Below are 14,372 nucleotides of genomic sequence, written 5' to 3' on the forward strand. Positions count from 1 at the left end.
TGTGGACTGGATGAGTCACCAAGGGAATGGTATAGAAGAAAAAGTGTGTCACTTGGGTGTTAAATGTTGGGTAGAAGAGAAGGAGCCTGCAGAGGAGACTGAAAAGGAGAACTAAGAAAGGCAGGTTCATTCTGACTGAGATTCTCATATATTTGGTTCAGTCTTGTAAATATCAGGAGTAGCATAAAGAACAAAAAAAGGAATCTTAGACAGTTTCTGACATCTTAAATTAAGTCATTATATTTTATTTTCTTATTGTAAAATATTTATCCTCCCTTTACCTTTTAAGGCACAAATAGGATATATACTATAGTCCAACTTTTGATTCAGACCAAAATGATTTTCAAATTCAAAGTATTTTTAATTTATGGATTGATATAAATTTCTAAAATGCTTTCTTCTCTACTATGCGTGAGACAAATTGTGGCAGTTCTTTGTGATAAACTCTTGAACAGACTGCTGTTGATTCTTCAGATTTTCACCTATGACTATGAACTAGTTTGTGTAAACTACAAGTGGCAGGTAAAGTCAGAACCTACCAGGAGGACCACCAAAGAGTTAGTGCGAGACAGAGGGAAGAACATATGGATTCAAATCAGAAGACTTGGATTCAAGCCCGCAACTGAATGTGCTACTACTAAAGAGCTCAGTTTTCTGAACTGAAACGAAGATGATGAAAATAGTATCTGCTTTTCAGTACAGGGTTGTTTTGGGGAGCCAATGAGTTAATGTACATAAAAGCCCATTTTAATTGTTAAGTAGTATAAAAATAAGTGCTATGAAACTATAGTTGAATATAATTCTGTTTATGACTTTGAATTCTTTTTTGGCCACCTAAGATGCAAAGGGATCAAATTTTGTCTTAGTACAAACATGCAACTGAATTTAGCATTATAATTAGTCTAATCTCTTTTTCTTAAAAGTTTGTTTTAACAGGTGTGGAATTCTACCAAAGTCTTTGAACGTGACTTTGACATTAATTTTTTAAAGTCCAAATACAAAAAGCAAGTTGCATGTGGTCAGCCTACAAAGTTGATTTGCTATATAGTTACAGTTTATAAAATAGTCTTCCCTCTTTCCCCAAAATCTTACTATATACTCTCAAACAAGGACAAAAAAAAACTCTTATTGATAACTCTTATTTATTGTTATGACATACTAAGTGATTTTGAAAAAGTTTAGAAATAGTAAAATATCATAATTTTTGTTTCTATATGAAGATATAGGTACATTCTTAATAAATTAGAAAAAGTTGAAACTATGGTAAGATATAGTAGACACTAAAATCAGTTGTTTTTTTGTGGAAGATGGGGCGACTGAGAAGACGGGAAACATAAGTGGGAAGTACACTTTTCATTGTATAAATCAAATTTTTTGGTTTTTGAAATGTGAATATATTGCTTATTCAAAAAAATTAAAATAAAACTAGTGTGCTTTAATCTTTTTTTTCAACCCCACCTAGGGGGATTCCAAGTTAAATTTAAATTTTAGATAACCTATTAATAGATATTTAATAATAAAATATTGATTAAATTTTAGATAAAGATGTTTTGGGATAATTAAATAAGTATAAGTAAGTTTAGTAAGTATTATGTATATTAAAACATTATTTGTTGTTTATCTGAAATTCAAATTTAATTTGGCATCCTGTATTTTATCTGACCAAATTAACTCCATCCCAAGTTCTCTTGTTGTGTTATTTTTTCCCTTTTGTTTACAGTTGATGCATAATAATTCTGTGTATTCTGTGGGATACCCAATGGTGTTCCAATACACATTTACAATGTATAATGATCAAATAAGGGTAATTACCATATTCATCTCCTCAAACATTTATTCTTTCTGTCGTGAACATCCAAAATCCCTTCTTCCAGATTTTTGAAAATATACACATTATAGTTAACCATATTCACCCTGCAGTGCTACAGAACACCAGAATTTATTCTTCCTATCTAGCTGTAACTTTGTACCCTTAACCAACCTTTCTCCCCATTCTTTCCTCCCCACTACCTTGCCTACAGCCTCCAATAGCTACAATTCTACTCTCTACTTCCAAGAGCTCAAAAAACGTTTTTAGTTCTCATACATGAGTGATAACATGCAGTCTTTATTTTTCTGTGCCTGACTTATTTCGCTTAACATAATGTCCTCCAGGCTCAAACATGTTGCCACAAATGACAGGATTTAATTCTTTTTTATGGTTAAATAGTATTCCATCATGTGTATACACATATGGGTGTGTGTAATGTGATATATATATTAAATTTTCTTTATCCATTCACCTGTTGATGGCATTTAGGTTAATTCTAAATCTTAGCTATTGTGAATAGTGCTGCAGTAAATGTGGGGGTGCAGGTATCCCTTTGATACACTGATTTCCTTTGTTTTGGATAAATATCCAGGAGTGAGATTGCTGAATCCTATGGAAGTTCTACTTTTAATTTTTTGAGAAAACACCATCCTCTTTTTCATAATGGCTGTACTAATTTACATTTCTACTACCAGCATATGAGAGTTCCGTTTTCTGGGCCCAGGTGGGTGGATCACTTGAGGTCAGCAGTTTGCAACCAGCCTGGCCAACATGGTGAAACCCCATCTCTACTAAAAATGCAATAAAGATTAGCCAGGCGTGGTGGCAGGTGCCTGTAATACCAGCTACTCAGGAGGCTGAGGCAGGAGAATCACTTGAACCCAGAAGGCAGAAGTTGCGGTGAGCCGATATCACGCCACTGCACTTCAGCCTGGGTGACAGAGTGAGACTCCGTCTCAAAAAAAAGAGTTCCCTTTGCTCTGCATCCTCACCAGCATCTCTCTCTTTTTTTTCTGTCTTTTTCACAATAGCCATTCTAACTAGGTGAGATTATATTGTGATTTTTATTTGCATTTCCATGATGGTTAGTGATATTGAGCATTTTTTCATATACCTATTGGCCATTTGTATGGTATCTTTTGAGAAATGTCTATGCAGTTCCTTTGCCCACCTTTTGGATGGATTATTTGTGTGTGTGTGTGTGTGTGTGTTTCATTTGTGTGTGTGTGTTTCATTTGTGTGTGTGTATGTGTTGGTTTTTTTGTTTTTTGTTTTTTTGCTGTTGAGTTGTTTGAGTTCGTTGTATATTCTGGATATGAGACCCTTATTGGATGAGTAGTTTGCAAATATTTTCTCCCTTCCATAGGTTGTTTCTTCACTCTGTTGATTGTTTCCTTTTGCTGTGCAGAAGCTTTTCAGTTTAATATAGTCCCATTTGTCTATTTATGTTTTTGTTGCCCATGCTTTTGAAGTATTAGTCATAAAATATTTGCCTAGATCAATGTCCTGAAGCATTTTCTCTCTTTTCTTCTAGTAGTTTTATGGTTTCAAGTTTTACATTTAAGTCCATTTTTTCAGTTGATTTTTGTATATGTTGAGAGATAGGGGTCTAGTTTCATTCTTCTGTATGTGGATATCCTATTGTTTTAGATTTAAGAATTTATTAGAATTATCTTTAGCTGTCACTGACCCACAGAATTTTGTATTGGATTTCCTATTGTCTCCAAATAGGCAAAAAAAAAAAAAAAAAAAAAAAATCAGGAAACACCATTTCCCATTTCTTAAGTTACAGTTTTTTTCTTTTAACTCAGTTGCACTTCAGAAATTAAGCTTTTCTTTACCAGTGATATTTAATCAGTTTATCATGATCCTAAAACAAATTTTTTTCTTAACTGTTCTTTGTTATAATTGTTTTATTTTTGGCAGGGGAATTTGGTGATTTCAGTTGCAGTACTTCATAATATGCATGGGGAAAGAGAATTATTTTGGCCTCTCATCATACTATGTATTTGTTCCTATTCTGCCTTTTATGCCAGATAATTATATTAGGATCTTGACTATCCACTCCATACTAAGTAAATTTCGTAAGAAAAGACTACATCTGTAGAAAATATATGTCTAAGAGTGTAAAAGCCTTCCAACTTATTTGCTTTCATTATTTCAGGTAAACAAAACCATGTCAGATTTTTTATAATGCCTCAAATTTGTTTATGGTCTCCTCAGATAGCTCTTTTTAACTAACATAACTCTCAAACACCATTTAGCTGGTGCACTTCTTAATTATGGATTTAATCAATTTATCATGATAAATTTATTAATAACTGAATGATGCATTGTTATTAAGGAACTCAAGATAAATGGATTTGATAGACATTTAGTAATTTGCTCAGCCTAACAAACATTCTTTTATACATTTGAAAAAAAATCATATTCCTTAGCCATGCTTTTAAAAAACGAATTGAGTAATGTTATATTTGCTTTTAATTCTTATTAATTTCTTTTATTCCCTGAGTTAATCAAATAGGAATAATGAGTTTTATGTTTGCTCTAATTGTACTACCTCATTACCTACACCAGTTTATACATTAAATTTTATCTGTAGTCTCTTTATGTTGTTATCCTGGAAATAAATGTGAATATGCCTCACACTTTATGCCTCACAAAGGAAATCTTTGGAATTTTATATTTTTTATTAAGTTGAAATATAGAACTCTGTGTAGCCATTGTCACTCCAACTATCATCATTATTAGTAACTAAGCATGCAAATCATCTAAATAGTTATATAGAATATACTGTACTTATATAATACCACTAACAATTGCCTATAATTTGTTTTAGCTAATTTTTTGTTGTTTTCTTTCTTACTTTTAGACCACAGCAATGAAAAAAATAATGTATTATAATATGCGTATAAAAACTCTTCAGAGGCATCTTAATGAAGACCTTGAAAAACTGAATGATCGAAAATGCAAATTACAAAAGTTGCCAGAAGAACGAGTAAAATTATTCAGCTTTGTGAAGAAAACTGTAAGATTTAATAATGTAAAATTCCAGTGGCCATATCTTAAGAAAACCGTTAGATAAGATAGCAAGCAATATCTTTTAAATTATGTATATACACGCATATATAATACACACACACACACGTAATTACTACTGAATTTCAAGTTAAGCTTGCCCCCAAAAAAGTTTTGATTCCAGGTACTTAACTAAGCTACATTCTGTGCTTAGAAATCTGCAATTCAAAAAAGGTATAGGCTTATTAAATTATGAATTTTGTTAAAAAAAACTGTGTATTTCAATATGATTTAGAGTGTTACAAAAATTGTTAGACTTATTCAGCTGTGTTTTTATTAGATGCCAGTAGGCTGTGCTCAAAATTCATTTTCTTATTTAAAGTGCTAAAAAAAAAACCCTTTCCTAATAACATTAAGGTATACAACAAAGTGGGAACTTTAAATCAAGCTATATTTTAGTAGTATGTATGCATTTTTATTTAGAATAAATTGGATTTCCTTTACTAAAAGCAGACCCTGAAAAAGTAAGCATTATTTAACTCAAAACAGAATCTTGTATATATAATAATTCCTGTATTGTTTTCAGTATGAGGAAATAATGGATTATTCAACAAATGGTGTTACAAAAATAGTCAAACTATTTGGGAGCTGGAGAGTTGGCTCCTTCATTTGCACTTTACCAAATGTAAATACCAGTAGGAAAAAAAAGAATTAAATGTAAAAATGAAAACATGAAAAATTGAAGAATAAATATATAGATGGATATATTTATCTGATCTCGGCCTGCTAAATGAAAGAAATACTAGAAATCACAAAGGAATAAAATGTAGATTTGATTTTTTAAAAACCAGTGAAATGCTTTTGTATTTAAAATAATTAATAAATGTAAACAACAAATGAAAATCTGAAAAAATGTCTTCAACAAACATGATGGACAAAGGGTCAATATCCTTAGTATAAAAAGGTGCTCATATGTAAAACAAAATAAAAGGTAAATGTCTAAACAGAAAAATTGAGCAAAGTATGTAAACTAGAATTTTACAAGAGTAGAAATAAAAATGACTAATAAGCATTTGAAAGAACTCAACTTGATGATTAATTTCCAAATGTTAATTAAGACAACAAGAAACTGTTTCACCTATAAACTGTCAAAGTATGACACATGACAGTACTCAGGCTTGTGAAGATGGATGTGACACACTAGATACCACTTACGGAAGTATAACTTTGGTCATATGTATAACAGCCTAAAAATGCTGAGTTTTTGACCCAGTAAATCTACTTCTAGCACTCTATTGTAAATATGTATATAAAAGGACATATATAAATATTTATATATATCATTGCACTATTAATAATTAAAAAATTGGAAACTAAATGTTTAATAAGAGTTATATACTCAAGACAGAATAGTATGTAGCTATTAATATTAAAAACCAAGGTTTTGAAATATATTTAATGCTTTTTTAAAGTGAGCAGTTCTTATTATAATTAGAAAAATATTCTTAAAGTAAAATTTTAATAAAATTTAATTAAAATTAAAATTAATAATAAAAAAGATTATTTCCATAAAAATCACAAGAGATCAATATATGGATATCATTTTATATCTGCTATTTTCATGTGCAAATGCATATATTAAGTAAAATCTGCAAATGAGAAAAATAATGGCTATAGATATATACAAATATATATATTTTAATGAATATGCTTAATCTATTTTCTAACAACTGGATATATCTATTACAGAGGAGTACAGATAACTAGTAAATTTCCACTTATATATATTTTCCCTTATAGAGTACAATTTATCTGTTGTTGTTGTTGTTGCCTTTATTTTACTTTAAATTCTGGGATACATGTGCAAAACATGCAGGTTTGTTACATAGTTATACATTTGACATGATGGTTTGCTGCACCTATCAATCTGTCATCTAGGTTTTAAGCCCCGCATGCATTAGGTATTTGTCCTAATGCTCTCCCTCCCCTTGCCCCCCACCTCACAACAGGACCTGGTGTGTGATGTTCCCCTCCCTGTGTCCATGTGTACTCATTGTTCAACTCCCACTTGTGAGTGAGAAAATGTGGTGTTTGGTTTTCTGTTCCTGTGTTAGCTTGCTAAGAATGATGGCTTCCAGCTTCATCCATGTCCCTGCAAAGGACATGAACTCATTCTTTTTTTTTTTTTAATTTTATTATTATTATACGTTAAGTTTTAGGATACATGTGCACAAATGTGCAGGTTAGTTACATATGTATACATGTGCCATGCTGGTTTGCTGCACCCATTAACTCGTCATTTAGCATTAGGTATATCTCCTAATGCTATCCCTCCCCCCTCCCCCCACCCCACAACAGTCCCCAGAATGTGATGATCCCCTTCCTGTGTCCATGTGTTCTCATTGTTCAATTCCCACCTACGAGTGAGAACATGCGGTGTTTGGTTTTTTGTCCTTGGGATAGTTTACTGAGAATGATGATTTCCAATTTCATCCATGTCCCTACAAAGGACATGAACTCATCATTTTTTATGGCTGCATAGTATTCCATGGTGTATATGTGCCACATTTTCTTAATCCAGTCTATCATTGTTGGACATTTGGGTTGGTTCCAAGTCTTTGCTATTGTGAATACTGCTGCAATAAACATACGTGTGCATCTGTCTTTATAGCAGCATGATTTATAATCCTTTGGGTATATACCCAGTAATGGGATGGCTGGGTCAAATGGTATTTCTAGTTCTAGATCCCTGAGGAATCGCCACACTGACTTCCACAATGGTTGAACTAGTTTACAGTCCCACCAACAGTGTAAAAGTGTTCCTATTTCTCCACATCCTCTCCAGCACCTGTTGTTTCCTGACTTTTTAATGATTGTCATTCTAACTGGTGTGAGATGGTATCTCATTGTGGTTTTGATTTGCATTTCTCTGATGGCCAGTGATGGTGAGCATTTTTTCATGTGTTTTTTGGCTGCATAAATGTCTTCTTTTGAGAAGTGTCTGTTCATGTCCTTTGCCCACTTTTTGATGGGGTTGTTTGTTTTTTTCTTGTAAATTTGTTAGAGTTCATTGTAGATTCTGGATATTAGCCCTTTGTCAGATGAGTAGGTTGCGAAAATTTTCTCCCATTTTGTAGGTTGCCTGTTCACTCTGATGGTAGTTTCTTTTGCTGTGCAGAAGCTCTTTAGTTTAATTAGATCCCATGTGTCAATTTTGGCTTTTGTTGCCATTGCTTTTGGTGTTTTAGACATGAAGTCCTTGCCCATGCCTATGTCCTGAATGGTAATGCCTAGGTTTTCTTCTAAGGTTTTTATGGTTTTAGGTCTAACATTTAAGTCTTTAATCCATCTTGAATTAATTTTTGTATAAGGTGTAAGGAAGGGATCCAGTTTCAGCTTTCTACATATGGCTAGCCAGTTTTCCCAGCAGCATTTATTAAATAGGGAATCCTTTCCCCATTGCTTGTTTTTGTCAGGTTTGTCAAAGATCAGATAGTTGTAGATATGTAGCATTATTTCTGAGGGCTCTGTTCTGTTTCATTGATCTATATCTCTGTTTTGGTACCAGTACCATGCTGTTTTGGTTACTGTAGCCTTGTAGTACAGTTTGAAGTCAGGTAGCGTGATGCCTCCAGCTTTGTTCTTTTGGCTTAGGACTGACTTGGCGATGCAGGCTCTTTTGGTTCCATATGAACTTTAAAGTAGTTTTTTCCAATTCTGCGAAGAAAGTCATTGGTAGCTTGATGGGGATGGCATTGAATCTATAAATTACCTTGAGCAGTATGGCCATTTTCATGATATTGATTCTTCCTACCCATGAGCATGGAATGTTCTTCCATGTCTTTGTATCCTCTTTTATTTCATTGAGCAGTGGTTTGTAGTTCTCCTTGAAGAGGTCCTTCACATCCCTTGTAAGTTGGATTCCTAGGTATTTTATTCCCTTTGAAGCAATTGTGAATGGGAGTTCACTCATGATTTGGCTCTCTGTTTGTCTGTTATTGGTGTATAAGAATGCTTGTGCTTTTTGTACATTGATTTTGTATCCTGAGACTTTGCTGAAGTTGCTTATCAGCTTAAGGAGATTTTGGGCTGAGACAATGGGGTTTTCTAGATATACAATCATGTCATCTGCAAACAGGGACAATTTGACTTCCTCTTTTCCTAATTGAATACCCTTTATTTCCTTCTCCTGCCTAATTGCTCTTGCCAGAACTTCCATCACTATGTTGAATAGGAGTGGACAGAGAGGGCATCCCTGTCTTGTGCCAGTTTTCAAAGGGAATGCTTCCAGTTTTTGCCCATTCAGTATGATATTGGCTATAGGTTTGTCATGGATAGCTCTTATTATTTCGAGATAAGTCCCATCAATACCTAATTTATTGAGTTTTTAGCATGAAGCATTGTTGAATTTTGTCAAAGGCCTTTTCTGCATCTATTGAGATAATCATGTGGTTTTTGTCTTTGGTTCTGTTTATATGCTGGATTACATTTATTGATTTGCATATATTGAACCAGCCTTGCATCCCAGGGATGAAGCCCACTTGATCATGGTGGATAAGCTTTTTGATGTGCTGCTGGATTCCGTTTGCCAGTATTTTATTGAGGATTTTTGCATCAATGTTCATCAAGGATATTGGTCTAAAATTCTCTTTTTTGGTTGTGTCTCTGCCTGGCTTTGGTATCAGGATGATGCTGGCCTCATAAAATGAGTTAGGGAGGATTCCCTCTTTTTCTATTGATTGGAATAGTTTCAAAAGGAATGGTACCAGTTCCTCCTTGTACCTCTGGTAGAATTCGGCTGTGAATCCATCTGGTCCTGGACTCTTTTTGGTTGGTAAGCTATTGATTATTGCCACAACTTCAGCTCCTGTTATTGGTCTATTCCGAGATTCAACTTCTTCCTGGTTTAGTGTTGGGAGGGTTTATGTGTCGAGGAATTTATCCATTTCTTCTAGATTTTCTAGTTTATTTGTGTAAAGGTGTTTATAGTATTCTCTGATGGTAGTTTGTATTTCTGTGGGATCGGTGGTGGTATCCCCTTTATCCTTTTTTATTGCGTCTATTTGATGCTTCTCTCTTTTCTTCTTTATTAGTCTTGCTAGCGGTCTGTCAATTTTGTTGATCCTTTCAAAAAACCAGCTCCTGGATTCATTAATTTTTTGAAGGGTTTTTTGTGTCTCTATTTCCTTCAGTTCTGCTCTGATTTTAGTTATTTCTTGCCTTCTGCTAGCTTTTGAATCTGTTTGCTCTTGCTTTTCTAGTTCTTTTAATTGTGATGTTAGGGTGTCAATTTTGGATCTTTCCTGCTTTCTCTTGTGGGCATTTAGTGCTACAAATTTCCCTCCACACACTGCTTTGAATGTGTCCCAGAGATTCTGGTATGTTGTGTCTTTGTTCTCATTGGTTTCAAAGAACATCTTTATTTCTGCCTTCATTTTGTTATGTACCCAGTAGTCATTCAGGAGCAGGTTGTTCAGTTTCCATGTAGTTGAGTGGTTTTGAGTGAGTTTCTTAATCCTGAGTTCTAGTTTGATTGCACTGTGGTCTGAGAGACAGTTTGTTATAATTTCTGTTCTTTTACATTTGCTGAGGAGAGCTTTACTTCCAACTATGTGGTCAGTTTTTGAATAGGTGTGGTGTGGTGCTGAAAAAATTGTATATTCTGTTGATTTGGGGTGGAGAGTTCTGTAGATGTCTATTAGGTCCGCTTGGTGCAGAGCTGAGTTCAATTCCTGGGTGTCCTTGTTAACTTTCTGTCTCATTGATCTGTCTAATGTTGACAGTGGGGTGTTAAAGTCTCCCGTTATTATTGTGTGGGAGTGTAAGTCTCTTTGTAGGTCACTCAGGACTTGCTTTATGAATCTGGGTGCTCCTGTATTGGGTGCATATATATTTAGGATAGTTAGCTCTTCTTGTTGAATTGATCCCTTTACCATTCTGTAATGGCCTTCTTTGTCTCTTTTGATCTTTGTTGGTTTAAAGTCTGTTTTATCAGAGACTAGGATTGCAACCCGTGCCTTTTTTTGTTTTTCATTTGCTTGGTAGATCTTCCTCCATCCTTTTATTTTGAGCCTATGTGTGTCTCTGCAGGTGAGATGGGTTTCCTGAATAGAGCACACTGATGGGTCTTGACTCTTTTTCCAATTTGCCAGTCTGTGTCTTTTAATTGGAGCATTTAGTCCATATACATTTAAAGTTAATATTGTTATGTGTGAATTTGATCCTGCCATTATGATGTTAGCTGGTTATTTTGCTCGTTAGTTGATGCAGTTTCTTCCTAGCCTCCATGGTCTTTACAATTTGGCATGATTTTGCAGTGGCTGGTACCAGTTGTTCCTTTCCATGTTTAGTGCTTCCTTCAGGAGCTCTTTTAGGGCAGGCCTGGTGGTGACAGAATCTCTCAGCATTTGCTTGTCTGTAAAGGATTTTATTTCTCCTTCACTTATGAAGCTTAGTTTGGCTGGATATGAAATTCTGGGTTGAAAATTCTTTTCTTTAAGAATGTTGAATATTGGCCCCCACTCTCTTCTGGCTTGTAGAGTTTCTGCCGAGAGATCCGCTGTTAGTCTGATGGGCTTCCCTTTGTGGGTAACCCGACCTTTCTCTCTGGCTGCCCTTAACATTTTTTCCTTCATTTCAACTTTGGTGAATCTGACAATTATGTGTCTTGGAGTTGCTCTTCTCGAGGAGTATCTTTGTGGCATTCTCTGTATTTCCTGAATCTCAATGTTGGCCTGCCTTGCTAGATTGGGGAAGTTCTCCTGGATAATATCCTGCAGAGTGTTTTCCAACTTGGTTCCATTCTCCCCGTCACTTTCAGGTACACCAATCAGACGTAGATTTGGTCTTTTCACATAGTCCCATATTTCTTGGAGGTTTTGTTCGTTTCTTTTTATTCTTTTTTCTCTAAACTTCCCTTCTCGCTTCATTTCATTCATTTCATCTTCCATCACTGATACCCTTTCTTCCAGTTGATCGCATCGGCTCCTGAGGCTTCTGCATTCTTCACGTAGTTCTCGAGCCTTGGCTTTCAGCTCCATCAGCTCCTTTAAGCACTTCTCTGTATTGGTTATTCTAGTTATACATTTGTCTAAATTTTTTTCAAAGTTTTTAACTTCTTTGCCTTTGGTTTGAGTTTCCTCCTGTAGCTCAGAGTAGTTTGATTGTCTGAAGCCTTCTTCTCTCAACTCGTTAAAGTCATTCTCCGTCCAGCTTTGTTCCATTGCTTGTGAGGAACCGCGTTCCTTTGGAGGAGAAGAGGTGCTCTGCTTTTTAGAGTTTCCAGTTTTTCTGCTCTGTTTTTTCCCCATCTTTGTGGTTTTATCTACTTTTGGTCTTTGATGATGGTGATGTACAGTTGGGTTTTTGGTGTGGATGTCCTTTCTGTTTGTTAGTTTTCCTTCTAACAGACAGGACCCTCAGCCGTAGGTCTGTTGGAGTTTGCTAGAGGTCCACTCCAGACGCTGTTTGCCTGGGTATCAGCAGCGGTGGCTGCAGAACAGCGGATTTTCGTGAACCGCGAATGCTGCTGTCTGATCGTTCCTCTGGAAGTTTTGTCTCAGAGGAGTACCCGGCCGTGTGAGGTGTCAGTCTGCCCCTACTGGGGGGTGCCTCCCAGTTAGGCTGCTCGGGGGTCAGGGGTCAGCGACCCACTTGAGGAGGCAGTCTACCCGTTCTCAGATCTCCAGCTGCGTGCTGGGAGAACCACTGCTCTCTTCAAAGCTGTCAGACAGGGACATTTAAGTCTGCAGAGGTTACTGCTGTCTTTTTGTTTGTTTGTGCCCTGCCCCCAGAGGTGGAGCCTACAGAGGCAGTCAGGCCTCCTTGAGCTGTGGTGGGCTCCACCCAGTTCGAGCTTCCTGGCTGCTTTGTTTACCTAAGCAAGCCTGGGCAATGGCGGGCACCCCTCCCCCAGCCTCGCTGCCGCCTTGCAGTTTGATCTCAGACTGCTATGCTAGCAATCAGCAAGACTCCGTGGGCGTAGGACCCTCTGAGCCAGGTGGGGGATATAATCTGGTGCACTGTTTTTTAAGCCCATCAGAAAAGCGCAGTATTAAATTGGGAGTGACTCGATTTTCCAGGTGCCGTCTGTCACCCCTTTCTTTGACTAGGAAAGGGAACTCCCTGACCCCTTGCACTTCCCGAGTGAGGCAATGCCTCGCCCTGCTTCGGCTCATGCACGGTGCGCTGCCCCCACTGTCCTGCGCCCACTGTCTGGCACTCCCTAGTGAGATGAACCCGGTACCTCAGATGGAGATGCAGAAATCACCCGTCTTCTGCATCGCTCATGCTGGGAGCTATAGACCGGAGCTGTTCCTATTCGGCCATCTTGGCTGCCCCCCGATCTCATTCTTTTTAATGGCTGCATAATACTCCAAGGCGTATATGTGCCACATTTTCTTTATCCAGTCTATCACTGATGGGCATTTGTGTTGGTTCCAAGCCTTTGCTATTGTAAATAGTGCTGCAATAAACATACATGTGCATGTGTCTTTATAGTAGAATGATTTATAATCCTTTAGGTGTATACCCAGTAATGGGATGGCTGGATAAAATGGTATTTCTGGTTCTAGATCTTTGAGGAAACGTCACACTGTCTTCCACAATGGTTGAACTAATTTACACTTCCAACAACAGTGTAAAAGCATTCTTATTTCTCCACATCCTCTCCAGCATCTGTTGTTTCCTGACTTTTTAATAATCGCCACTCTAACAGGCATAAGATGGTATCTCATTGTGGTTTTGATTTGCATTTCTCTAATGACCAGTGATGATGAGCTTTTTTTCATATGTTTCTTGGCAGCATAAATGTCTTCTTTTGAGAAGTGTCTGTTCGTATCCTTCGACCACATTTTGATGGGGTTGTTTTTTTCTTGTAAATTTGTTTAAATTCCTTTAAGATTCTAGGTATTAGACCTCTGTCAGATGGGTATCTTGCAAAAATTTTCTCCCATTCTGTAGGTGGCCTGTTCAATCTGATGATAGTTCCTTTTGCTGTGCAGAAGCTCTTTAGTTTTATTAGATCCCATTTGTCAATTTTGACTTTTGTTGCTGTTGCTTTTGGTGTTTTAGTCATGAAGTCTTTGCCCATGCTTATGTCCTGCATGGTATTGCCTAGGTTTTCTTCTAGGGTTTTTATGGTTTTGGGTTTTATATTTAAGTCTTTGATCCATCTTGAGTTAAATTTTGTATAAGGCATAAGGAAGGGTTCCAGTTTCTGTTTTCTGCATATGGCTAGCCAGTTTTCTCCGCACCATTTATTAAATAGGGAATCCCTTCCCCATTGCTTGTTTTTGTCAGGTTAGTCAAAGATCAGATGATTGAAGATATGTGGTGCTATTTCTGAGGTCTCTGTTCTGTTCCATTGGTCTATATATCTGTTTTGGTACCAGTACCATGTTGTTCTGGTTACTGTAGCCTTGTAGTATAGTTTGAAGTCAGGTAGCACGATGCCTTCAGCTTTATTCTTCTTCCTTAGGATTGTCTTGGCTATACAGGCTCCTTTTTGGTTCCATATGAAATTTAAAGTAGTTTTTTTCTAATT

General features: G+C 36.3%; 1 protein-coding gene across 10 annotated transcripts in view; it reads left to right on the plus strand.

Annotated features, from left to right (window-relative positions):
• Nucleotides 1-14,372, plus strand: part of LRRC9 (leucine rich repeat containing 9) — a 155,961-nt gene that overhangs the window by 20,223 nt on the left and 121,366 nt on the right. For all 10 annotated transcript variants that reach the window (XM_054530694.2, XM_024231861.3, XM_054530697.2 and 7 more), the window contains one exon: nucleotides 4,683-4,838. In XM_054530694.2, the coding sequence (XP_054386669.2) occupies nucleotides 4,683-4,838 (156 nt within the window). The remainder of the gene's footprint in view (nucleotides 1-4,682; nucleotides 4,839-14,372) is intronic.

This window comes from Pongo abelii, chromosome 15 (genome assembly GCF_028885655.2).
Source record: "Pongo abelii isolate AG06213 chromosome 15, NHGRI_mPonAbe1-v2.0_pri, whole genome shotgun sequence".
In the NCBI taxonomy this organism is placed as follows: Eukaryota; Metazoa; Chordata; class Mammalia; order Primates; family Hominidae; genus Pongo; species Pongo abelii.